General features: G+C 44.1%; 1 protein-coding gene across 1 annotated transcript in view; it reads left to right on the top strand.

Annotated features, from left to right (window-relative positions):
- The first annotated feature begins 411 nt into the window (after positions 1-411).
- Positions 412-25,725, top strand: part of CACNG6 (calcium voltage-gated channel auxiliary subunit gamma 6) — a 357,068-nt gene continuing 331,754 nt past the window's right edge. Inside the window, exon 1 of the mRNA XM_069200663.1 lies at positions 412-965. Coding sequence (XP_069056764.1) covers positions 650-965 — 316 coding nt within the window. The 5' untranslated portion in view covers positions 412-649. The remainder of the gene's footprint in view (positions 966-25,725) is intronic.

Here is a 25,725-nt window from a genome sequence, read left to right as displayed (position 1 = left end):
TTCCCCTCATCTATGTCACTCCCAGCAGGAGTCACTGCAGGTTATGTCAAGAACTAACTTCCGTAATTCCAGACTTGCTCGACAGGTGTCACTACAGGACACCAGAAGCTCTGTCCTTACAACATCCTGCTACAAGGATCCCAACCTCAAGTATAGCGGGAAGCAATGAAACAATGTGTCTGATCGAACAGTAGTCTTCATCTTCTTGCATTTATAGAGATTTTGGGACGAGTTTGGGCAGTGGCCGGACTTACTGCCTTTACTCTTCCCCCATCCTGTAGTCTGCACTTTGTGCCCTGCTAACTAGGCAAGCGCCTTTAAGGGAGACTTAAAATAACCCACTTGCCGCCTTGGCCATCTGATGAATGTAACAGGTGCAAAAATTATTTCCAGGCAGTGTGTGGTCTGTGTGTGTGTGTGCATGCAGAAGACCTAGCGGGACAGAGAGAGCGACTCCTCCGGTGTTTGGGCTCCGCTTCAGTGCCCTACAAACGTTTTAGAAGTACACTAATTCATGATATAAATACCAAAATCCAAACAGGGCAAGACTACGTCACGAACGGCGGAAGTAAAACAACCTCTGGAAGTACCGTGCACCTGGCTGGGACACACACAATCTCCAAACGTGGCGAACCCTTCAGAAGCGAGGATGTGGTCCAACTTCTTCATGCAGGAGGAGGAACAACGGTTAGGTGCCCGGGGACGAGGGAACCGCGGGCAAGGAATGAGCGACGCCCAGGAGGGCAAGATTAAATTGGCCTTTTTCGTGGCCATCGCAGGTGTGACTTTGACTGTGCTGGCCGTGGGCACCGAGTTCTGGGTGGAGATGAACACCTTCAAGCAGAACCAGAGCCTGACCTGCGAGGCCGCTCACTTTGGGCTCTGGAAGTTCTGCTACAAGAAGATCTACGTGGACGACGTGGACGAGCTGCGGGCCACCTGTGGGCCCGCCGAACTCCCCGGAGGTAGGGCTCGGCGATCTGTCAGTTCACCTGTTAGCTTTTGTGTTTCCACTGTATGGACAGCGGTTTCGTTCTTGAAAACCCATTAGTCAACTCCGTCAGGCCTTAATTGAGACGTGCCACAATGTAGGCTAGGAAAATCTGATAAGAGTGCAAAAAAAGAGTGGTTTTACACAAGGAAACCAGGAAAATCTTAATGGAGTTGGCTTGCTATTAAATAGTGGGATTCTAGCTAGTAACTGCAGCAAGGGTGCCTTCGGCCCTGGTACACAAGCTAGGAAAATGGCCCTTTCGACTTCTGTTGAAGTAAAAAATACAGCATGATCGGGGTTCAACGGCACATCAGGGCTTTGTGCTCTGGTACCACTGCACCTGCTGCACCAATGGTAGCCACGCCGCCGGTGCTTGGTCCAGACCAGTGTTATGTTGGTGCTGTGCAACGCTGTGGTGCTGAAAAGTTTAATGTCGAATAACAAATACGTTAAATATATATATATATATCTGAGAATAGCACACCCCAGAGGGCCGAACGGTGCGCTAGCATTGCACGCCCTATACACACCGTGCTGCTAGCTCGTCGCTCGTGCACATGACGATAATTATAGACCTGTAGTAAGACCTTTCTTGTAGCACTTCTGACCACAACACTAAGCTATTCTGAGGTACACACAACTCTGTGAGACTCGTCTGAGGGTCGGGTGGGGGTGTGTTCTTGGGGAGTCCATGTTGTTAGTTGCTTGTAGTAGCGGAGACACTATTGCGCCTGGATCCCGTCCGAATTAGTGGGCAGGCGTTCTGTTTGCACCCGACTTCGCCCACTGCTGTTGTCCGGCAGACGAACTCTGCTGATAAGTCAAGTGCTAACTATATCAAGATGCAGCCATCTCACCTGTAAACCCCGATAGCCAGTTCGTGTATGGGCCGAGACACACTGGCAGCGCGTGGCCAGTGCGTCCGTGTGGATGCTGAGCGTGCGATGATCAGGTGTGCTCCAGAGTGATGACTACTCCAAAATACTGAAAAATCGCTAATTTCCGGTCTATGTAAACTGTTCCCTATGTGAACATCCTCCTCTCGTTGCATCTCAACGGTGCCCTGTTTTGGGGTGGAACAGATTCTATCTGTGGATTTTAAAACGATCGTACTCACATTTCCTGCCAATTTCTTGATTTGGGGGTGAAAGTCCAAGATAAAGCCTACAGGGGAACGTGTGATAATGGAACATGTTGAATATGTGAAAGCGCAATGTTACTTTTACCAATGTGTGTTTTTAAACTAGAATGGGTTAAGTAACGCATACTAAGGGGGCTCAAACACAAAAACTGTGCATTAAACTGCAAACGTGGGTGCAGCGGCTCAGTTCTGAAATAGATTACAAGAGGTCGGCCCGGATCGCCTTCCACGGCCACGCTTTAGGAATGGATCCCTTTTCGGAGTAACGTGATAATGTCTGAAGGAGAGAGACTGCCTTAGAGCCTGATGTGCAAAGACCCCTTTCAGTCCGGGCCAACATTCGCTCGCTGGCTGCTGATTAAACATTCCTTTGCCTTCAAACATGTATTCCAAAGGATGATCATCTGCAGCAACGTATGAGGGGATTAATGTTCTGCTTGGGCTCCGCTCCAGCGCGCTGACCACCCTTGTTAGGCTGGTCAGCACTTTGAGGCGTTTCTTCTGAGAAGCTGTGCTTTGTAAGTGCTCCCCATTGTCGCACCCACTTGCTACTGTTTATGAGCAGAGCTTGTACAGCCTTGGACTAAATGTGGCACCTCAGCTCATGTAGGCCCATTGCTGGCAGCTACAGCGATGTCTTTATTCACGAGGTCTTGCTCTGGCAGAACCTCCTCTGCAGGGGATCTGGAGTGTTTTTTCCTCTGCAGTTACTTGCAATGGCCAACTGTTGTGTTCTCTGGGAAATCTCAGTACCTCTCTGTTCAAAGGTGAGATCCACTAGGGCAGGTTGTGTGGCTTTTGATTTCCCCACCAGATAGTGAATTGTGACCACTACGTATTCATTGCCCACCTGCCACTGGTGAAGGCTGACATAGGTAGGACCTCAGTCACTGACATGTAGCACTACACACATCCCTCCTACCCCTTCGCCTTCAGATCCTCCCTCTGTTCTAGATTCACACAAACCAGCTGAACCACCTCCACAAGTTCGGAAACTCGCCTGTCCACATCTTGTGATGTGGGTATGGCCATCGTCAGAACCCACCTTCGGCGGCGCTCTGGACTCATCAGTACAACATTCATGCTGCTGTACTTTGGCTTCACACACCGAACTGGGCCCTTACAGCTCATCTCTAGCACCCGCGCTCTCCAAGCCTCCTGAATAGCCCCACAGCCCAGCCGTCTTTGCAAACTCAGTATACTCAAATACAGTTTTGCTTAACCCACCGCAGTGCTTTGTGATCTAGGCCACACTCCATGGAGCTTTCGCAGGGAGATTAGAACTTGATTCTGCTCTTCAGCAATGTCTTAACCTCCCTCTTCTCCCTCCCCTGGTTGAGTTCAGTGACTGACATCTACCCTTTAAATTACAAAGGAAAACATAGGTTGCAAATATTTGTGACATATCATAACAAAAGTAACATAAGTCAACAAGCCATTACATAACATGATATATAAGATAATGTAACATAACCACATGACACGACAAAGCATACAACAATTTGTGAACCCTATCATCCAAAAATATGTGTTCTTGCTAACCATGAACCAGATTTCTATGTTGCATAAAAGTCGGTGCTAAATTAAGAGAAGATCGTACTTCTTCATTAAGAAGTGCAACATTTTCCAAATTTGTCCGGAGGTAGCATAACCTAACGTGGCACCAGGCTGCAGGGGCTTTTGTTATCCTGCTGTCACCTGAGGCTGCATCAACTCTGTTCATTTTCCAGAATGGGGCATAAAGGAGCAGGAGAAGAAAAGGGAGTCCAGTGCTGCCACGAAAAACTAAAAGGTCAGAGACTGCTGCCAGCCCTGCATGGACCCACTGCAGACCTGGATGCCTCCCTTTCAGCTTCTTTATATTAAAAGCGTGTCAGCTCCAACCTTAGGACCTGATCTGGAGTTTAGGGGACAGGGTACTCTGTCACAAATGCAACAGAGTACACTGTCCACCAAACTCTCGGCCCACCCACTCAATTATGATTCAGACAGACTGTCAGGGTTAATAAAGCAGTACCTACCCCCCACGGCCACCGCTCCAATGTTGAAAACTTACACCAATGCCTGATGGACTAGGGCCCGTTTGAGTAAGGGCATCCGACTGCCCATCCCATTTGGATCAAATGGTCAGATGTACCTTTTTTATATCCTTCATGAACAGAGATAAAAATAATGACCTCCACTCCCTCAGAAAAAAATATCCAGGGTGTGGTGTCAGTTTTTTCTTTTTTTCACAAACAAACTCCTGCTTTGGGAGTTGGTTTTTGAGAAATAAAAAAAAAGTTAGGTGCATGGTCGCCTAAGTGATAGCATCTGCTCACCGAACTTTCAGTGTCTTCACAGGAACCAATATGGCTGCTTCCCCTGTGAAGACACTAGAAGGTAAAGAGATCACCACAGGCATTACAGTGATTTCTTATTATGGAAGGTTGCAGTCCAATTGGGGTGGTGAGACTGGGATGAAATAATCTTTGCCACCATGACAGACGGCGGGCCACCTGCCTGAGTCTAAATCAGGCTCATAGTGAATCTGGCTTTTTTTTAACATGCAAAGTTGTGAGCTCTCAAGCCCTGCAACCTCACATAGTCCTATGTAGGATGTGCCACCTTTAATTTACTTAAATGTGATTATGAATATAGGGATGGTATTTTCATTAGCTTTCTGGAAATAAGCAAACTGCTGACACATTTTCCTTTTTTGGCTATCTGAGGTATTCCCCCCCCCTCACAGTCATGTCATTGTTCTGAAAAGGCGAGGTTCATCAAACTACTAAACCGAGGAACAGACAGAGAAGAAAGACCTAGCAGCTGAAAAAGAAAAACACACCCACTACACTACAAATATTGAACTAACTTAGGTGGCTTCAGAATTAGGGGCGTGGTACTACAAATATTGAACTAATTTAGGTGGCTTCAGAATTAGGGGCGTGGCTTCCAGTGTTTGATGGGAGAACAAACAATTTAGTGTGCCATTGCATTGTTGGGAAATTCTCCTATGCTTTGTTTAAGCCATTGGTGCAATGCAAAATGATGGTAATAGAACACAAATAAATAAATGTAGGTGTCTAATTGACATTTAAATTAAAGTCTGCTTAAAGCTGGGACTCCAGTAGGGATGGTAGCCCTCTTGCACCGCCAGTGCTCTAGGTTCCCCGACCTGACCCTGGTTTTTCCCAGGGAACCATACAAGATGTTTCATCCAGTCCATATTAGTTTGATCATCATTGCCTTGGAATAGTCCATCCGTAGGTGAAGGGTTTTAATTAGTCTGGGTATTGTTTGTATTTATTGCTCCTGAAGTGCAAGAGATCTGAGTCCACTGGACATGAACATTACTCATATTTATGGACAAACTATTGCATAAATAGTAACCCTGTAATGTTAAATCACCACAAACTTTAGGCCCAGTTAACAAAATAAGTTTGAAAATCTTGTAGTTACGCAGATTCCTGCCTCCTTCTCCCTCATTCCTGAGTGGCCTAACTGCCATCTCTTGGCTCTTGGCCCCCTGCCTTAACCCCCAACCCCTCTATTTTAAGGCTGACCTCGGTCGAGCTGCTTTTGTTGCTTATCAGTTTCAGTATGATGATTACCGTTTTCTACTGCACTGTATTAGTTGATGATGTTATCTACACTGTGTTTTGCATCATGAATCTTGCAGCCCGGCACATTGCAAGAGGCCGTGCCCGCGAGGTATGTTAAGTGCTGCGCAGTGATATACAATTGAAATGTCTGTTACGAGCTCATAAAAAAGTCTAATAAACACACGTTAAAAAAAATATAGTTTGAAAATCTTCATCCGCAGGTTTCTAGCCTTGCATTGGGTCCAGATTTCCAAATTGCTACTATTTCATTAAGGTTTAGAAGGGTACACTTGCAAATCTGCTACAACCTCAGCTTCCAAGGTGTTAGAAAACCTTAGAGGTATTTCCACCCATGCACTACATAGTGTTCAATTGCGAATGACGGAGTGGCGCCTTCTGATGTATGAGAATGTATTTTTTTCTCTGTTAGAAGAATACTTATTCCCTCGGACAAACCCCATAATCTAGACACCAACCCTTTTTTGCTTTTTGTAACAACTTTATCTAAATTGTATTGTAAGCCTTACCAAGATCCTTGGCTATCTAATATACTGTCTGAATGTACTGAAATAAATCTTAGAATTGGGAGCAGCACACCAATGCTTTACAAATAGTCATAACACTTTTCAAATCCAAGCAGTGTGCTCATGAAATATATAGCTTACATGCTTTTGGGCATACAAGACATTTCACATTGCATTTAACATACCAGATGGACGTATTTGGCGTAAAAAACATTCTATATATATATATGTATGTATACATATATATATATATATATATATATATATATATATATATATATATATATATATATATATATATATATATGTATCTATGTATATATAGAGAGAGATATATATATTCACTGAAAAAAACAAAGGTTACAGAGACGTTATAGTTAGGTTCTGAATTTACTCGCACAAAACCATTCAGCAGGTATAGTTATGGTTAACTCAAGTAACTGTAACTCAAACCCTGAGGTAACTATAACTCACGCCCCTGCATGCAGTTTTCTCATCAATAAAGTTATTGCAAATGTTGCGGTGATGATATCAAGAAGCCACGGAAGGTCATCAATGATGTAATATGTAGAGTAATTAGATGTGCATGGTGAAGGCCCGAGTTATAGTTGCCTTAGGGAATGTGTTATAGTTACTTGAGTTAACCATAACTATAACTGCTGAATTTCAATGGTTTTGTACGAGTACATTCAGAACCTAACTATAAAGTCTCTGTAACCTTTGTTTTTTTCAGTGAGTTTCTATGTTTTTTTTTTTTAGCAGACAGTTCTCATGGGTCCCCTGTAGGTTGTAGGGTGCTAATGGTGCAAGGTCACTAAAAACACCTGCAGTACAGTTTTACCTGCCCTAGGATTTCCAGGTGCAGTGTTATTGGTTGACTCAGGTGCCTTGCACACTGCACTGCAACGTTGGTGACGAAGGGGGCCAAATAAAAAGAGATTGCAAAGGATGACTTAGGGACAAGTCTGGGAGCTCCCTACAGGGAGCTCAGTTTGTAGGGGTTCTGGTAGCAAGGAAACACCCTTGGTTGTCGTGGACCCAGGCCGTGGAGCTTAGGTGGAGCATGTTTTGGTCATTGGGTGCTCATGCGTCAAGGTGGGGAGACAAGTTCGACCTCCTGGAGCCCAGTGACCTTCTCCTGGATGGCTCCTGTGTTGGTGAACCCAGTGGTTAGCAGATCAGTGCGCCGGGCATTGTGGTTGGTGCCTGCAGAGTGCAGGGAAATTACTCCTCCACTCCAAGGGAGATGCTGATGACTTGGTGGACAGCTGGAGGCACTCCAAGGCTTTTGGAGGATGCACAGCTGATGGACACGTCAGGTTGTCACGATTGTCGGGACAGGAGCAGGTAGCAAGTCAGGGTTTCATCCCAAATGTCCACCAACAATCCGCAGTTCTCACTTCTTTGACTCTTGTTTGCCCTCTTGTTCTTGGGTCAAATGAATCTAAGATTTTGGTATCAGGAAACCAACTAAATAATCAAGTTAGGGGAGTGTAGGTTAGTAGCCAATGGGCTACTTACCCTTGTGGTCACTACACCCCCTATGTGACGACTTCCAGTTAGTAGTGGGCATTACCCAGTCCCGGAATTCATAGTCCTACCAAAAACAAGATGGTAGAACCCTTCCTTGAGTACCCTTCCTTGAGTGTCCACCTCTGTTAGCCCACCGCAAGACTGTGTCTAGTCCAGAGGTAGAACAAGCCTGCTGCATAACTAATTTCCTGGCTATCCTGGTACCAAATGGGCCTCAAGGCAGGGGGCCGCAACGTCCAGGTCTGGGGGAAGCCTGGGTTGTAATAGTGTCAGAGTCTTCGAAGTCCCCGGCCTTGATATGCAGATTCACTAGCCATTGTGCTGGAGGAGGATTGTTTATGGTCTTTGAAAGTGTGGGCTCTCAGCTCCAGGTGGTCAGAAAAATGTCTGTGGTGACAGGCTGGTCGATACCAGTCAGCCAGCACACTGGAGACTAGTTGGTTTCAGGGTCCACCTCTAAGATGCCTTCTGGATGCTTGTCATAATAAATCTAATACTGACATCAGTACTGATTTATTAGGACGAGATGTTTGATACCAAACACCATAAGTTTCAGTGAAGCCATTATGTAGTTTAGTAACTTGTAATGACTAGTGTTCAGTACATACCTTAAGATAGCTTCCCTGTTCACCTGCAATATTTAGGAATCAAACTAGACATTATTGAGACATATCTGCTCATGCAGATATGTCCATTCATCAAATATAATACACTCTGCCTTAGGACTCTAAGGGTTGCTGTAGGGGTGACTTACATATATTTTAATGCAGTGATTTGAGGCATTGCACACAATGAGTGTGCTATGGCATATTTTCACTCATGGCTTGTACCATGACATGCAGTCTGCAATGGCAGGCTGTGTGCTGTTTTTAAGAGAGGTCCTTTAGGTTGGCAAAATACATGCTGCAGCCCTTAGGTACTCTCTCTAGTGCCCAGACCATAGGTGCCAGGGCTACCATTTACTAGGGACTCACAGAGGTACTAGACTGTGCGCCAATTGTACGCAGTTTACCTAATTTTAGGGAAATAGCACTTCCACTGGGGCCCAGTATCGTTATGTGTACATAGTTGTTTCTTTAACTTCTATAGCACTCTAATGCTACCACTGTGAACTCATCTTTAGTGAAGGTTCTAAATGGAATGTTGTCTATTGAAGAGGGAGCTGTGAAGGGACAGTTGGGGAAGCTGGGCTCTGAATGTGGCTGGAGTTTCTCTTACGACAATAAACAACGCTTCAATACTACTTAATTGCTTGGCTTTTTTTCTGGATGAACAACTCTGCATTGGCGACAAGGATGGAATGAAGTTGCGTTTGATATATTAGGGCCTATTTGCATGAAAGGTACCCCCAAGTACTTGTTAGTTGTTATGGACATGCGTTCCAGGTGGCCTGAGGTAAGGTTGACAAATGGAACCAGTACAAGGGCAGTTATAAAGTTTCTAAGAGGTGTTTGCAAGAGAACGTAATCCTAGGATGATACTGACAGACAATGGGCTGCAACTTACTTCTAGAGAGATGGGAGAGTTTCTTAGAAAGAGGGGCATCACTCATAACAAATGTGCCTTATGTCACCCAAAAACGAACAGTATGGCGGAGAGATTCAACAGGACTCTTAAGGAAGCCATTCAGATTGCTGGAGATCATTTACTAAGGGCTGTTTGCAAACTGGGATGTGCAAATTGTACACCAACTGGCTTGCAACTGTTCTTCATTTTGAAATGTGAGTAGCATATTAATCCGTGCATTGCAAAATGTATATTCACTGAGGATCACAAAACCTCCTGCCTTCCATATATTAGTGAGGAGCTTGATACAAGAATTGTGAGATTTAAATTAAGGCTTTCAAAAATATTATGACTAGAATATCATGAAGGTCAGTATTTATAAGTAAGCATAAGCTTCTATACTTTACTTCTGTGTATCTTGAGGATATATATCTTAAAGTTTGTCGGTGGAATTAAGAATAGTAAGTCTATACTTAGCAATTTATATTTATTTTCACAATATTATGGTTTTCGATTTGTTTTCCAAAATATTTGTGCATGGCAATGTTTTGGTACTGGATATTGTGACATACAAGCTAAGGAGGTAGGATGAATTTTGCGACTGTCTATGGATGACTGTGAACACAGGGATGGCGACCGTGAGGGACAGCAGGCCTCCATTCCTGTAATTACTTTGTCAGAATGACAAAAACAGTTTAAAGCAGCCTGTGCCCCTTAAAGGAGCCAGGCCTGCTTCAATAAAAATGTCTCGTATGGCTCTGCATTTTTAAATTGGAGTCAAATGGCTTCCTTTTTATACGTGTTCTTTAAAAAAAAAAAAAAAAAAAAACTTTGAGCCATTAGTTGATCGTAAATCACCCTTACTCCTTCCTTTTCTGAGAATATTCATCCTTTTATTCATGTGCAAATGTTATCCTCCGTGTTATCCACCGTTTCAGTAGGAGGCAACAATCCCCAGAAAAGGGGAGAGTGATGACAGTTCTTTGAATTCCATACCCATGATCAAGGGGTATACCTTCAGCACGCCCATAAAACACATTATTCTTCTAAGAGACAAGAGAGTAAAAGGTGTGAATGTTCCGGCAACTATTAATTTTTAATAAAAATATTGAATTGCTGGAAAGACACTGGATGGAGCATGCATTGCCACTCCTAGACACCCACCATGATTCCCAAAGGGGTAGCTGGTCAATTTTCAAATGGAAGTGAGATGTCCTTTTCATGACCCTTCCTATCTGAAATTTGGAAAGTGGTACAAATCTCTTTTAGAAAGTCAGAACATTTTTCACAACTTTCAAAAATAGTTTTTACCATTTTAAAAAGGTATTTTGCGATTGTAAACCCCGTGTTTTTGCAAAACAGGCTTTGTGACTGAAAAAATCCTTTGTACATTAAACCGCTCATCCCTGCTATTTTAATAATTACCACCCTAGTAATCCAACCCCCATGCATGTAAACATACACCCATGTCTGTTTAGCAAGCACTCACTCATGTACCCCTCAGATTTACATAAATCTCTGTGCTATCACCAGGGATTAGAGCTGACCCTTATACATACCCCCAAATAAAAATAAATAAAATAAATTCCTTCCCTCATATTGTAATGCTTGGAAGCAACTGCCAGAAGTGGACTGTCATTTAGAAAATGTGGGATTCATTCCTCAAAGGCTGGCATAACACGTGGCAGATACCTATAATTAGTATAATTTAACATCAACACTTCTGTTGATTGCTTTTATTTTCTGAGTGCCTGAAAAGCTCACGCCTGTCTAACTGTGTCCATCTGTGTCACAGATGTGGAATGCAGTTTGTCATATCACATGTCCTTCCTCGCACAAATGCTAAGTCCTTTGCTGTACCAGATAAGACCAGCCTTATCTAAAAATTCCATATCTATTTGTAGAGAGTATGTCACTGACCTGGGACTCTACTGCTCTGTGAAGCTAGCTTCTTGGAATCACCTTGGCTAGTTACTATGGGGCAGACCAAAGAAGTTGCCATGAGTGCAGTGGGGTGCCGCACGGATTTGCACTAGGTTTTTGGCTACAGGGGCACTTACCTATTACAAACGAGAATGTAAATGCTTGTGCAGCTGCTTATGTAATTACCATTTTGAAATAACACATTTCATGTCTGCACAAGGGGGTACTTCTTCATTTGCATTGAGGGGGATCCAATGCAAACAAGGAAATGTCTTTCACATTAAGACTGTGCCATATTACAGATGCAGGTGCAAAGAGGGTCTCAGTAAATAACTGATTTGTCCACTCTCTTTGAAGTGATGTATAGTTAGTGGACACAAAAAACAGCACCTTTACAGAAAGAGGAAACTATTGACTTCCCTAGAACTTCAGGTAGGGTGTTAGGGTCTGCATGGAGATCTTTGCACTCCTTGCAAGAGAAAGCTTTTATAAAGGTAGTAATAGATACAGTAGCTGTTTGAGAATACTTCTTTACTTTTAACTAATTCAGTCTCTCTGTGAGAGAGTGGACTATTAGTTGAGAGGGGTGAGTACCCTCCTGAACTAATAATCACAATCTTTGTCAGGGGGAGCCACAAAAATCATTAAATAAACCTGTGCTTAAACCTTTGGTAGCTTGGCACAAAGCAGTCAGGCTAACCTTTGGGGCAATTTGTAAAGGACATCTGTGGTACTCAAACAGTCATAAAGTGAAAACACAGCACAGGAAAAACCCCAAACCTATTTAGAAAAACAGACCCAATTTTAATAAACAAAATGACACTGAAACAACAGAAATTCAATAAGCAGAACTCGAGTTATGAATGTTTAAAGTTTAAAGTACAAAATAGTGCCAAAAAGCATTAAGTGCCAATTGTGGTCATCTGATTGCTCTTGACTGCGACACGGCTAAGGTTTAAGGCTACCTGCAACTTGGCGCGGGTCAGCTACAGGGACCAGGGTCATCCAGTGAAAAGTTTTTTCTATGGACTTAGGCCCTAGTTACGATCTCGGCTGCATTGTCGCCAAGACCATCAATGGGTGTGAGGCTGCCATCAAGGCGGCGGCCTCACCCTCATCGTATTACGATGTTTCTGCCAGTCAGCCTGCTGGAAATAGTAGCAGACAGTGCACATTGCGAGATTTGCTGGCAGGGGGCCCCTGCACTGCCCATGACGTAGTCCCCAGCACTGGCTTTCTGCCAGCCTTTCCATGTTGGGGCAATTGCCTTGGAAAGGCTGGCAGAAAGAGGAGTCGTGATCAACACGGTGGTGCCGAGCTCGGCACTGCCGTGGCTGACCATTACTCCGACCGCCATCAACCCATCACTATCAAGACCGCAAAACTCAGAATCAGGACCTTTGTCTCTGGAATGGAAGTCAAAAATCCACAGTGGGGTAAGGCAGCAGGCTGTGGCCAAGGAGGACTCCACAGTAATGGATAGTCACTAGACAAGGTCTGGTGAAGCTGTTGACTTTTGGGGGAGGAGCTCTGAGCAGGAGCAATGCGAATTTCTTGTCAGAGAAGGCCTTATCCATCAGATACTTTTCAAACCCTTGCCTGGTGGAGATTTCTAACGTTGGCAAAAAATGTGTAAGTCCCAGGTTTCAAGAAACTTCAGGGGGAGTACATTTTAACACTGGCCAATAATTCAAGACCTTAGGGACAGCACTTGGGGGTCAAGACTCACTCCAGTAGAGGCTAGCAGTAGGATCATGGGCAGGTCTAGTTGGAACTGGTCATCTGGGAATGCAGCAGAGAGCTTCTTGGATCTTGTTGTGTCCTTTTAGCCTAGCCAGGTGTTCTGTATTATGACCCATGGAGACACTTCTTTGTCATAGGTAGAGGAGGGAAAAACAGGGCCAGTCTTCAAGCTCTTCTCAGGTCACAGCGAGCAGATCCAGTCCTCATCTGTCCTTCCTTAGGTCCAGAGGAGACCTGAGGAGGATACTTGGTATGCCTCGTTTATACCCAGTTCCAGCCTGTGTGGGTGAGAAACTCCTGGGCACTCCTTAACAAATGGGTAAAAGTTCCCACTTGTGACCGTACCCAATTTTGCATGTGGGTTTTACTTTAAACTATCCCACAGCCCTGTCTGCCCCAAACCAAAATGGCAGAAAATTCCTTGCCTTGTGCAGACCCAAATGTATGAATGTGAGAAAAGCAATCCCTCCCTTATGTTCATCCAAAGCCAGTTCTGTGGCAGCTCTCCTCTTCAACTGGGTTTGGGGCCAAGTTTACTAAGAAGACAAAGGGTGGGAGGCCTACATGTGAAATTCATCTGCCAGTGACAGGGTCGAAATCCTATGAAGCTAAGGAAGGGTCTGGCTAAGGTCCCTAGGCTATCTAGCTCAAGGAAGAAAAACACCTCCCTGTACCCCAGCAATTTATCCTCTCTCTGGGAGCAATTTACTTCTCATCTCACCATAGGGGAGGCATCAGCAGTCAGGTGACATTGGATACTAACAGAAAGACCCTTTTTGGTTAGGCAAGAAAATTACAACTTTCTAAAAATGTAATTTTTCAAATAGTTATATCGAATCCAACATGACAATTGAGTTGGGTGTTTAATTACTTATTAAAATGAGTCATTGAACCATATTTTCTAGCTACTCTCAAACTGGATTTAGCCCTTATTAAGTGTAATGGTGTAAGCCAGTGTTAGCGTGTGGGAAAGCCAGCCTTGCCACCTTGAAAAATGACTTTGAATGTTTTTCACTGCCAGGGCGTGTAAAACATTAAATGAGAGCACAAGCACTTTACTACTGGTTAGCAGTGCACAGATTCCCATGGCCAGCAAAAATGGGTGCAGTAAAACAAGGCAAAAATCTGGGGGAATTGCACACAAAAGATGGTCTTCTCCAATACTCTCCAACTCTGACCCAAACTTTGAAAGTTTTCAGTGCTATTCAAGGACATTCTTAACATGTAAAATTTGACATTGTAACTGTGTTATGGTTGCTTTTGTGCCATTGTTACTGGTCCTATCTTTTGTTCTCATTACCACGTACCTAAACACTACTATTTCAATAGCAATACAAGAATATCTTTATTCCTTTGGAGGCAGTGTTTTAGAATTATGTTTATAGCTAATTGGCAGTGCAGTGCATTTTAGGTTAGCATGAAAGGTAAATTCTGTACCTGTAATATAAGAGAGCGGAAAGTGTGTGGTGGCACTACGTGGTAGCATGCCACCTTAGCGCCTGCTACCTCTTGACAACAATGCCTAAATGGAGATGCACAAAGCCATTTGCACATCTTTGTTAAGAACACACGTGGGGAGCTGCAGGTTGAACAGTGGTCTGGCAAATGCAGAGCAAAACTACAAAGTTCAAATTCTTTTCCAGCTAGGCCACCTGCTCTCTTCTCACGCATGCGAAACAGGTGACATTTTCTGTTTTCCTGGGGACTGACTGAGAGAAACTTAGCAATAGAAGACAGAAAGCTGTTGTCTAGTGAGAAACAGCTCGGGAATAAGATGTCCTGAGAGCGCATATGGCACACTGTGAAGATTGTTTATGTCACAGTCCCACTTTAATATTTACAACACTCTAAAAGGGGGGAGACCTGTACACAATAAGATGCTGGAGAATGGTACCCAGACTGCTATCTTACCATTATTGAACTTTTGTTAATTCCCTTTATCCGAGTATACCTAAACACAGACTAAATTAATTACAAAACCGAACACTAAGATTGCTCAGCGATTAAAGATAATGAATGAGACAATACTAAACCTTTGCTGGAGAACCTGCCATGCCTTCCACAGACATTTAAGATCTAATTGAAGATGTTCTACATCAGTTGTTCTCAACCTTTTGACTTCTTTGGACCACCACTTCATCACTCCTGGAACCTGGGGACTCCCACTGAATCATTTTTGGAATCCGGGGACGCCCAACTGGGTTATTCCTGGAAGCTGGGGACCTCTGCTTAAACATTGTTGATGATTTGAACTTCAAAACAATACAGAAAATACAGAAACAAGCATTCATCAAACAAATACACAAATGTTGGAAATATTTTATTTAATTCACAAAGATAAACAAAATCATTTTAATAGGAAGGTTAGCGCTTTTCTAAATTCAGTCGAGTCCATTCGCTGTCCATTCTATATTCTTTTTGATGCACTTGCACTGCTCCCACGAATCAAGCTGAGGATGCAAATTTAATTTTTAGCCTCCAATTTCAAATTCCTTGACATTTACAGTAAAGGCAACTGCTGTTGTGGCAAAGGGGCGGGGCAGGGGCACAAAACAAAATGACACAAAACTAGAAATGTAAAAAAAATACCTTACCTGATGCCTGCCGCATTGCTGCTCTTCTGGATCCTCTCACTGCAGGCACAGGCTCCCAGCCTGCCCTACGGCCAATCCTAACGCTGCTCTCATGCTGCTGGCACCATAAGAGCAGCATCAGGATTGGCCCGAGCACCCTGGCTTGGCGCTCCCAGGCAGACAGGGAGCCTGTGCCTGCTGTCTCCAACCCGAAAAAAGCTCGGGTTGGCGAGAGCTCATTGTGCATGTCTGTTTGGCCGTCCTGGGACGACCGGCCAAACACACATGCGCACTGAGAGGAGAGCATACCACTTTCCCTCCCTGCCTGTCATCCCCCACAGACCCACCCCGTTGAAAAAAAACATTATAATAAACATTTTTTATTATTGTTTTATGTTTCAAGTTTTGCAGCAGCTGCTGCTGGCGGAGGGAAACGCTCCTCTGCCATAGTTGAGTAGCCGACCACTGATTTACAGTACCTTTTAAAATGTTCAGTTGTGCATTTAACCACTTTATTTATATATACTTTATTAATCTGTCAATGTTATTTAATTTTCTAAGCAGTCACTGACCCCCTGAGGAGGCTTTGCGGACCCCCGAGGGGCCCCTGCACCACAGGTTGGAAACCACTGTTTTATATAGCTTAGAGCCAGAATTGAAATCCCCAAGAAACGATATCATGATAATTAAATTAACCCAAAGATTAATGTTCGCAGTGACAAACACTTTCAGAATTCCATTCGCTATCACAGCTCTATGGGTTGAGACTCCACCAAAAATTCTACAGATTACTGGTCGGAATAAAGACAGCACCTAAACAATCTTTGACACAATCTTTTACACTACGGATATTGATAAAGTGAGTAGCACAGTTTTGTGTCTTGTCAATACCTACAACTTCATTTCCAGTGCCACAGGATTACCAGCTACAGGTGTAAATACAAGTTGTACTCAACCCTCGATGTCCAAGAAGTGCGATCATTTTACACAACTTCAATTTTCCCTGTGCATAATAAGGGTGCGCATAATCGTGGAATTTGTTTTCATCATTCTGCGAAGTGCTAGAAAGTTACCCGAAATTCTATGTAAATCACGCAAATGCACTTTGGGGAGTACCAAGAGAAAAGTAAATGCATAGATCTCTCAAAATTCTCCTGAGATACCGGCAAATGCACCAGTTCACAGAGAAAATGTCTCTCGCTACACATTTTCAGTTCGAGCATGCCTGCCCCAAGACGTTCTCTGCTCGGACCAATCTGTGAAGTAAAAAGTCGTGCAAAATTTCATACTGGTATTATTTCCTACATTTTGAGTGATTTAAGTAGTGTGAAGCTGCATAAATTATGCAAATTATGGGAGCATAACAAAATCTACATCCCTGCTTTCTCTCTTTGCCACTATTTTCATATATTTCTGTTCCTCCCTTTTTCTACCTTTTCTGCCTGTCTTAGTTTTGCTCTTGGTCGAAGTCTGATGATGAAAACTAGCTCCCAGTCCACAGATGTGAGTGCTGGTGTCTCATCTGCAACCACTGTTACATATGAAACTGTGCTCTGTGAAAGATACAGGATTTGTCTGCTGCCAAATGGCTGGAATTGCCGACAGACTAAAAGGGCTGAGATAGAGTAGATAAAAAGTCAAGCAGGCATGTCGATGACTTTAACAAGCAATGGTAATGTCAAAAGGTCTGTCTATAAAGGGACGTTGTATGGTAACGTGAAGCATTACAAGTAAATATATTGGGAATAGTTTGAAATTATGTGGAAACAAAGAACTATAGAATAATATTAGTATAGGCTAAAAGGTCAGGTGACAGTTGCACTGTCAAGCCAGATATAAAAATCGATGTAGATTAATGAATACCCTCCTCCCATCTGTGCTGTTGCCAGAGAAAAATCAACATACATTTCCTAGTTATCTAAGACACTTTAGTAGCATTCCAATACCACATGTGCTCTAAAAGTTCAAGCTTAGGCAGCTGGATAAATAAAGACAATGATCACAGCCAAAGGCAAGCACTGTTTTTGTGGAAGCTCACTACTGCTAATTAAAACATGTACTGCTGGCTTCCAACGAGTGGGCGTAGCCAAAGCCCCTCTCTAGTGATGCTCCCATAACTTTCTGGTGACATCTGTGCTGTCAAGCCAGACCATAAAAGGGTTTGACTTGAATCCCAGGCAGGGACAATGTAATTATTCATGCTTTTGAGGTAAAGAAAATAGGCCTAGAGTAGCTGCTGAGGCTTCCGGCCATTAGTTGGTCATTAGATGGAATCTCCAGCAACACAGATACAGCCAAGGTCAGTAGACTGCATGCCATTAAATTGTTTAGGCATATCGTTAGTTGTTCACAGCGCTTAGAAATGGTTGAAGTGTAGTTTATTTTTCAAGTGTTCTAACAAGGGTAACAACACTTTTCGAGAAATAAGGCCTGTTAAGTGATTCCTAATATGTGTCATGAAGCCTAATGTGGCTTGTGTTTTTGTTTGGAAGAAGACTGGCAAGGACCCCAAAAAGGTTCTGTGTAAACGTAATCTCAGCTATCATCTGTCTCTGATTTCAAATGGTTCAGGAAGAACCTGAGTGCATGTAAAACAAACATAAACACCTCAAGTAATCCCTGGCAATCAAACCCACTCAAATCCACCACCCCACCCCCAACCAGCAGTGGATGAAGATGAACATGTGAATGAAAAGATGCACAAAAAAGTACATACATTAATGAATATGTGCCTTTGAAAGCTGACATGCATGCATTTGTGTGGCGCATGCGCTCAGCCGAGATGGTGTCTCTGTTGTAGAAACTACAGTAGAGCCTTTTTTAGGTTGAGTGTAAGCGTGCAGCCTCTTGTAAACTTTTTAGGTCAAACGTAAATGTATGGCCTCTTGTATGGTTACTTCCGTGGGCTTAAAACCATTTCAGTTGTTCATTTTAGTGTCATTTAAAAATCCTTGCTTGCTAGTGGTCAGTCATGACTCTTTGTCCCTCCTTTTTTCTCTTTGGGAGCAGAGACTAACTACTGTATAATGACACTTTGTTGTGTTTATCTGTTCTTTGGGGGACTTTTTTTCTAGGTTTCCTACTCCTGTGAGTCAATGTGCTTATAATGCTGAGTTTGGGGGCACTGTACATGCACCCAACTGCTTTGTCCATAGCACTTAAATTGCACTTCCCCACTCTGTATTCTTGACTTTCCCACTACCCAATCATCATCCTCCCGCTGTTGCTTGTTAACTCTTGTGCCACGGTGGCCACTTGCCACGTACATCCTTGTTTACCTTGCCGCTTCATGCTCATGGCGGTATGTTGTTTCTTAGTCTTACTTGGTTTCGGGCATCTTGATGTTTCTTTGCGATGTCTATGGGGGTCTTTTATATTTGTTTATTTTTTTGCAGTTTTATGTAGAGTGAACTCGATACAAAGGTACCACAGCGCTTTACATGAGCACCAGTTACATTACACAAGAACACATTCATTTTTGGTAGCAAGGGGAGGCTTCTGCAGTGAGTGCATTAACCAAATGACTTGAGTAGAGCTTCACACTTGGCGATAGCATGTACTCTTGCTAACCTCCAGAGGGTCACCAACCGAGCACATAAGTTAGTTCTAGGGAAGAATACGCCCTTTTGACACTATCTTACGGGATCAAGGACGTGTAACTAATAAATTGAGAGTTTAAATAATTCAAAATCACTACTTAAATACCTTAAAAGACTGTTAGGTATTTTCAGCTGGGTGCTAACCCCTTGGTCATCTTTATAAGGCAGGATCACAATGAGAATTGAGCTAGAGTGACCTTTATGAGCCATTTCGTTGGGCATTTTCCACTTTTGATGTATTGTTTGTGTTTAATTGTGTAGTGTAATTTATGTTACAGTTATTGATTTGATATGTGATTATTGTTGTTTTTTATATGTTCTTATGAAGAGGTATGCACTGCTATCTGTAAATAAATAAATAAATAAATATATTTGGGAAATTAATTGCCCCTACTAACCAGAAGTGAGTTTATTGGTTAGTTTAATTAATGAATAGATTTGTCCCTGCCTGCTATATTTTTTGTGAATACTCATAGGATGTTGAGCAGGCGCCAAGACTCAAACCATGCTCCCCTGCTACAAAGTCGGCAGCACTGGCCCTTATGCCACATCCTCTCCCCTAGGGTGTATGTCTGGTGCATGTTGGGGCAGTCTGGGAATAACTTGTTTTTTTAAATATAGCACTTTGTAATACAGGTTCTGCCATTTCATAGCGCTGCAAATCAGGTGGCATTCTTAACAAAATCTATAATTCAATTTCATCGACCTTGCAGAGATGAAGAGGTGAAAAAGCTATCAGGATTGTATTCTGTGACATTCTCCTTCTGTGAAGACCTCTGCATTGGGTGCATTAACCAACTGACTTGAGTAGAGCTTAACTCTAGGCGATAGCACATGCTCTTGATAACCTGCAGAGGGTCACCAATCAAACACTTAGGGTAGTTTTAGGCAAGAAGATGGCGAAAGGTGTCTCCAAAATGGTGGAAAAGGTGTCATGACTCCAGACCCAAGCACTTCACAGCCTCAAGCTTGAGAGCAAAAAACATCTAGCCTTTGAATGTAAATTGGGCCTCTTCAAATAGAGTTCAGTTAGTATAGGCACCCATTTTCCTACCTCTAAAGCGCAAAGAAGCTAACACAAGGGTTCCACAGTGAGTGGAGCAGTGTAACATAGGGCATAAAAATGGAGCAAACTGAATCACTTCCTCCTCTCAGAATTCACTGGTGTCATGGCTTTGATGACAGTCCCCTCACAGCTACTGTGACCTTGCAAATGCCACTTCCGGAATCGCTGTCTAAAAAAGCACTCAAATAGCACTGCTTCCTGTTTGAAAATGCAACACCTCAAATACCCCCCACAGTTGCTGTCACAGGTGCAGAACACTTCCCCATCACCCTCTGGACTCCTGTGTATGATGATCCACATAACGTCAGACAAAGTCCAGTAATGTTTAACCTGCTCTCCTCTGTTCCAACCCCAGGCTTCATGTAACCACCCTATTGAGTTCCCCTGCATCACTTGATGTAAACTCTATACATTATTTCTGGTTGCCATGGTTACCAAGTACATGGAAAATCAATGTCAAGAAAATATCTTTCCGACCCTATCAATTGGTGCTTTTCTCACTCCTACGTCTACTGGTATTCCTCTCAGTGCTTCACCACGCGTCTCTGTGTCTATAGGCAGGGTCAGCTTTAGGGCTGGTAGCACCCTGTATGACAGTTAGTTTGGCACCCCCAACCACATGACCACTTTATCGGATTCTCTCACTACCACCCAGCAAATGTGCCCCTCATCTCTCGATAGCCCCCCATTCATATACATTCATTTTTTTTTAAAGTGCTTGCAAAGGCTGGCTTCACTAGTCCACTTAGCTATCCACATAAAGGCCCGTATTTATACTCCGTTTGCGCCGAATTAGCGTCGTTTTTTTCGACGCAAATTCGACGCTAAACTAACGCCAACTAACGCCATATTTATACTATGGCGTTAGAGGCGTCTAGCGCCAAAGTTCCCGGAATGTGCGTCATTTTTTAGCGTGAACCCCTTCCTTGCGTTAATGATATGCAAGGGAGGCGTTCCCGTCTTAAAAAATGACTCCCAGGCCTTTACGTGGTATTTATACTCCCGGGCAAAAGAGACGCCCGGGAGTGGGCGTGGCTAAAAACGGCGCATTTGCGCCGCTTTTTAACGCCTGGGTCAGGCATGGCGTTAAGGGACAAGTGGGCTCAAAATGAGCCCAGAGTGCCCTCCCCTGCCCCCAGGGACCCCCCCTGCCACCCTTGCCCACCCCAGGAGGACACCCAAGGACGGAGGGACCCATCCCATGGACATTAAGGTAAGTTCAGGTAAGTATTTTTTTTTTTTTTTTTTGTGGCATAGGGGGGCCTGATTTGTGCCCCCCTACATGCCACTATGCCCAATGACCATGCCCAGGGGACAGAAGTCCCCTGGGCATGGCCATTGGGCAAGGGGGCATGACTCCTATCTTTACAATGATAGGAGTCATGTTGATGGGGGATGGGCGTCGAAAAAAAATGGCGCAAGTCGGGTTACGACGATTTTTTCGACGTAACCTGACTTGCCCCATTTTAAGACGCCCAAACGCCATTTTCCCCCTACGCCGGCGCTGTCTGGTCTACGTGGTTTTTTCCCACGCAAACCAGGCAGCGCCGGTCTGATTGCGCCGTCTAACGCCATTCCATAAATACGGCGCCCGCATGGCGCTTCAGAATGGCGTTAGACGGCGCAAAATTTTTTGACGCTAAACTGCGTTAGCGCAGTTTAGCGTCAAAAAGTATAAATATGGGCCCAAATATATAGGTTAATTTCAGCAGGCATACTAACCCTCTACACTACTTTATGGTGAGTCAAAGCTGCCGCTAGACAAAACTCTGATCTCTCTCTCCCTAGCAGGAACATCAATCACAAGAGGTATCTTGACATTTTAATTGTTTTCTGAATGCTTGATGCACAAGGAACCTTTCAGCAGGTGTTTTTAAATCGCAAGTTTTGTAAGTTATTGCTAAACACAGCACCACCCTGAGGTCAGCACCCTCCAATACAGGTCAGCGGCCGCAACACTCACACCGACCTAAAGCCGGCCCTGTCTATAGGAATATACGTGTGTTTGTTTATATGGGTACACACCCCATGGACTAATTCTCAAAGTTAATCCTGGACTGTATCAGTAAAGACTGCATGGGCAGGAGATATTTTAAATAGGAGAACTGATGTTTCACAACATGTGACCACCAGGACCAGCCACTGCTTGTACTTATGTAACCCAAATGTGTTGTTGTGACTGAAGTCTTTTTTGTATAAGACAACAGGCAGGATCCAAGTAAGGCTTGCAGGGTAACCACTGTGTAAATAAGGTCCATAAAATTTATTTTTACGTAATTTATCTAATGTGGATATCAAGAAACTCTGACATGATTCTGGATCCACCTTGAATTCTTCCCAGAAATCTTATTTTTAAATCCCTTTCATAAGCTGAAAAACTGCCAATGTTCCAGCTCTGTAGGAGCCTCCCTAGTCTAGGTGAAAAAACACTATCGTCCAAACCTAGGCTTCTCGCTCTACTCTGAGTGGTCCAGATGGCAAGGCCAAGACTTCAGATTTTGAATAGCCACCCCAACAGAGATAATTCTGACTTCAAAACCATCAAAACCAATGTATGTGCCGAAAAGGCACCGTCAAGGCCCAAGAGATTCAAGTATACGTATCTGTTCTACAGAGTCTAGTTCTGAGCCGAGGGCTGTCATAAGACTATTAACCCAAAACTGTGCTTTAAGTAAATACAGAGTACCAGCCCTTCAGGATTTCCATTTGAAACACTGACCCAAGGTCACAAATGCCACACCTCTGGAACCTATCCTGTTGGCCCTTTTACCACTTAAGCTCTTTTTCACCAATCTGCACACATTTGAAGCCTCCTGTTCAGTTATGCTGTCTCTTCTGTTATTCTCTTTGTAAACAGTCAATGTTTAAGTTAGGCTGGCATTGCCAATGTAGAGGAATAATTCCCTCAAAAGGTTAACACACAATAATATATGGTTGCCCCCTTTTGTTTGCTCCTAACTCTTTTGACCTCCTCATTCTCTGGGTTAAATGCCACAACGGTGCCTCTTTGTGGCTTGCTTGGTGCTATAAAAGTTTAGATAAACACACTAGAAATGGTTGCATCTATAGGGTAAACAGCCAGTATGTAGGAATGAGGCAAAAACACTCCAAGATGGCAGCCTTGTTGTGTCCTCTCTCCTGTAGTGACAGGCCTAGGAGGGTTGCTGTGGCACCTGGCAGACATCCACTACACTCCAAACCAAAAGACATAGGTAAAAGACATTGGCCCTCATTCTGACCTTGGCGGGCGGCGGAGGCCGCCCGCCAAAGTCCCGCCGTCAGATTACCGTTCCGCGGTCAAAAGACCGCCGCGGTAATTCTGACTTTCCCGCTGGGCTGGCGGGCGGTCGCCTTCAGACCGCCCGCCAGCCCAGCGGGAAAGAGGCTTCCACGATGAAGCCGGCTCGGAATCGAGCCGGCGGAGTGGAAGCTGTGCGACGGGTGCAGTTGCACCCGTCGCGTATTTCACTGTCTGCGCAGCAGACAGTGAAACTCATGTAGGGGCCCTCTTACGGGGGCCCCTGCAATGCCCATGCCAGTGGCATGGGCACTGCAGGGGCCCCCAGGGGCCCCGCGACCCCCCCTACCGCCATCCGGATCCCGGCGGTCGGACCGCCGGGATCTGGATGGCGGTAGGGGGGGTCGGAATCCCCGCAGCGGTGCAGCAAGCTGCGCCGCCGTGGAGGATTCAATGGGGCTGCGGTACACTGGCGGGAGCCTGCCAGTGGTGCCGGTCCGAACGCGGCTTTACCGCCGCGGTCGGAATCCCCATTGGAGCACCGCCGGCCTGTCGGCGGTGCTCCCGCGGTCCTCCGCCCTGGCGGTCAAAGACCGCCAGGGTCAGAATGACCACCATTGTCATTTACAACGCCAATAGTTCTAACTCTCACAAATGCAAGACTCTTGCATTGCAAATGCTTATTGTATGATTGTGGGGACCACATCCTCGGTGGGGTATCTGGGGTGGGGGATGCTATTAGAAACATCTGACGGCATAGGAAACAGTACATTTCTGGGAGGGGACACATACAGCCTTGTTGAAGACCTAAGACAGGGGCTTGGCTTGGCTTTGCGAACCAGAGCACGACTCAAACCATCAAAAGTTGTAAATCAAGCAACAGAGTTCCTGAAAAAAATTATAAAGACTTAAAACGAAACAAAGTGTACATATTTTTCAACATTTCCCTGTCTCTAAACTAATTAAATATGATTATATCACTGAATTGAGTGACATTTACTGAAAATAATATTGTTTTACACATGAAACATTAAAAATGACGCCCATGCTCTGGCGACATTTCCATGAGTTACATAAAATGTGTCAGTTTGTCATGTTCTCTATTTATACAGTCTGTATTGTTATTAAACATGCAGGAAAACTATTTTATGTAAACTATATATATATATGTATATATATATATATATATATAAAAGAGTTTTTTATAGAGTCAGGATTGTGTACTGAATTCTGCTCTCAAACTGTTTGGTTAAGGAAAATGATGCATAGTGAAATAAAGAGATGGCCTATAGATCACACAATTTGGGCTAGTGGGTAAGGTAGTATATGAGTCCATAATTGCATATTGTGTAGTTCAGAGACTGTAGAGTTACATCCTTCTGTCTTCCGTTTAACACCAAAGAAATGTGCTCTGTGTTTGGCTAAGTTCTTCAGTTTGTGATAGCATATGGAGTATGATAAATACACCTATCACAAATAAAATCAAACCAAAGCTATACTCACATTTATACAGTTTTGAATAGCTGGTAGTTAAGAAGTAAACTCGGTGGGGGCTCCAAGACATCTTCATTTTATGCTTATTGTTAAATTGCATCATTTTCTTATGTCAGCCCAGTAAGCAGTAACTTTAACATAAGGTCAAATCTCTTGCCTTTTCTTACTTTCCTGGCATGGCACCTTGAGCTTGGCTCAACTCAGCCCGTGGGGCTGGCCGACTCCTTAGAGTGCCCTGATTCCAATGGGGTAAATCATGTGCCCCTCCTCCCCCCGCAACTTGGAATAGCTACAAGAGATGCATGAGTGGGGCCTGTTCACAGCACCCTGTGCAGACGAGGGTTCCCACTACAGAGGGTTCATGGGCCCATCCCCCAGTGGCACCCTTAATGATTTTTCACCTGCTGCTTTTGCTATCTGGGAGCACCATGGGGGTCAAAGATCTGACTTTAGACCTGCTCAAATACAATTCTGAGGTGTGCTTGGAACCCATAATCAGACACTTGGCAGTCCTGATCTGCTTGGAGGACCTAATCTGGAAACCAACATGGGGACACTTTGGACACCATTCTTCAGACCATTGCAGAATCTCCAGAGGCCCTAGAACTTACGTTTGATACTATGATAACTGACCTAGGTTTGCTAAGGGACAATCACCGGTGGCTGGCAGAAAGGGTCACCACCACAGAGTGGACACTGGATAATGTAAACCCTGTATTAATGCAGATGTATGAGTGTATGTCCAATAAGGAAGTAAAAGTGCGAACATAAAGGCCCGAGCAGAGGATGCAGAGAACAGGGCTAGGA

Source organism: Pleurodeles waltl, chromosome 7, assembly GCF_031143425.1.
Source record: "Pleurodeles waltl isolate 20211129_DDA chromosome 7, aPleWal1.hap1.20221129, whole genome shotgun sequence".
NCBI classification, from domain to species: Eukaryota; Metazoa; Chordata; class Amphibia; order Caudata; family Salamandridae; genus Pleurodeles; species Pleurodeles waltl.
Note: the sequence above shows the minus strand (reverse complement) of the source record. Positions and strands in the feature narration are given on the sequence as shown.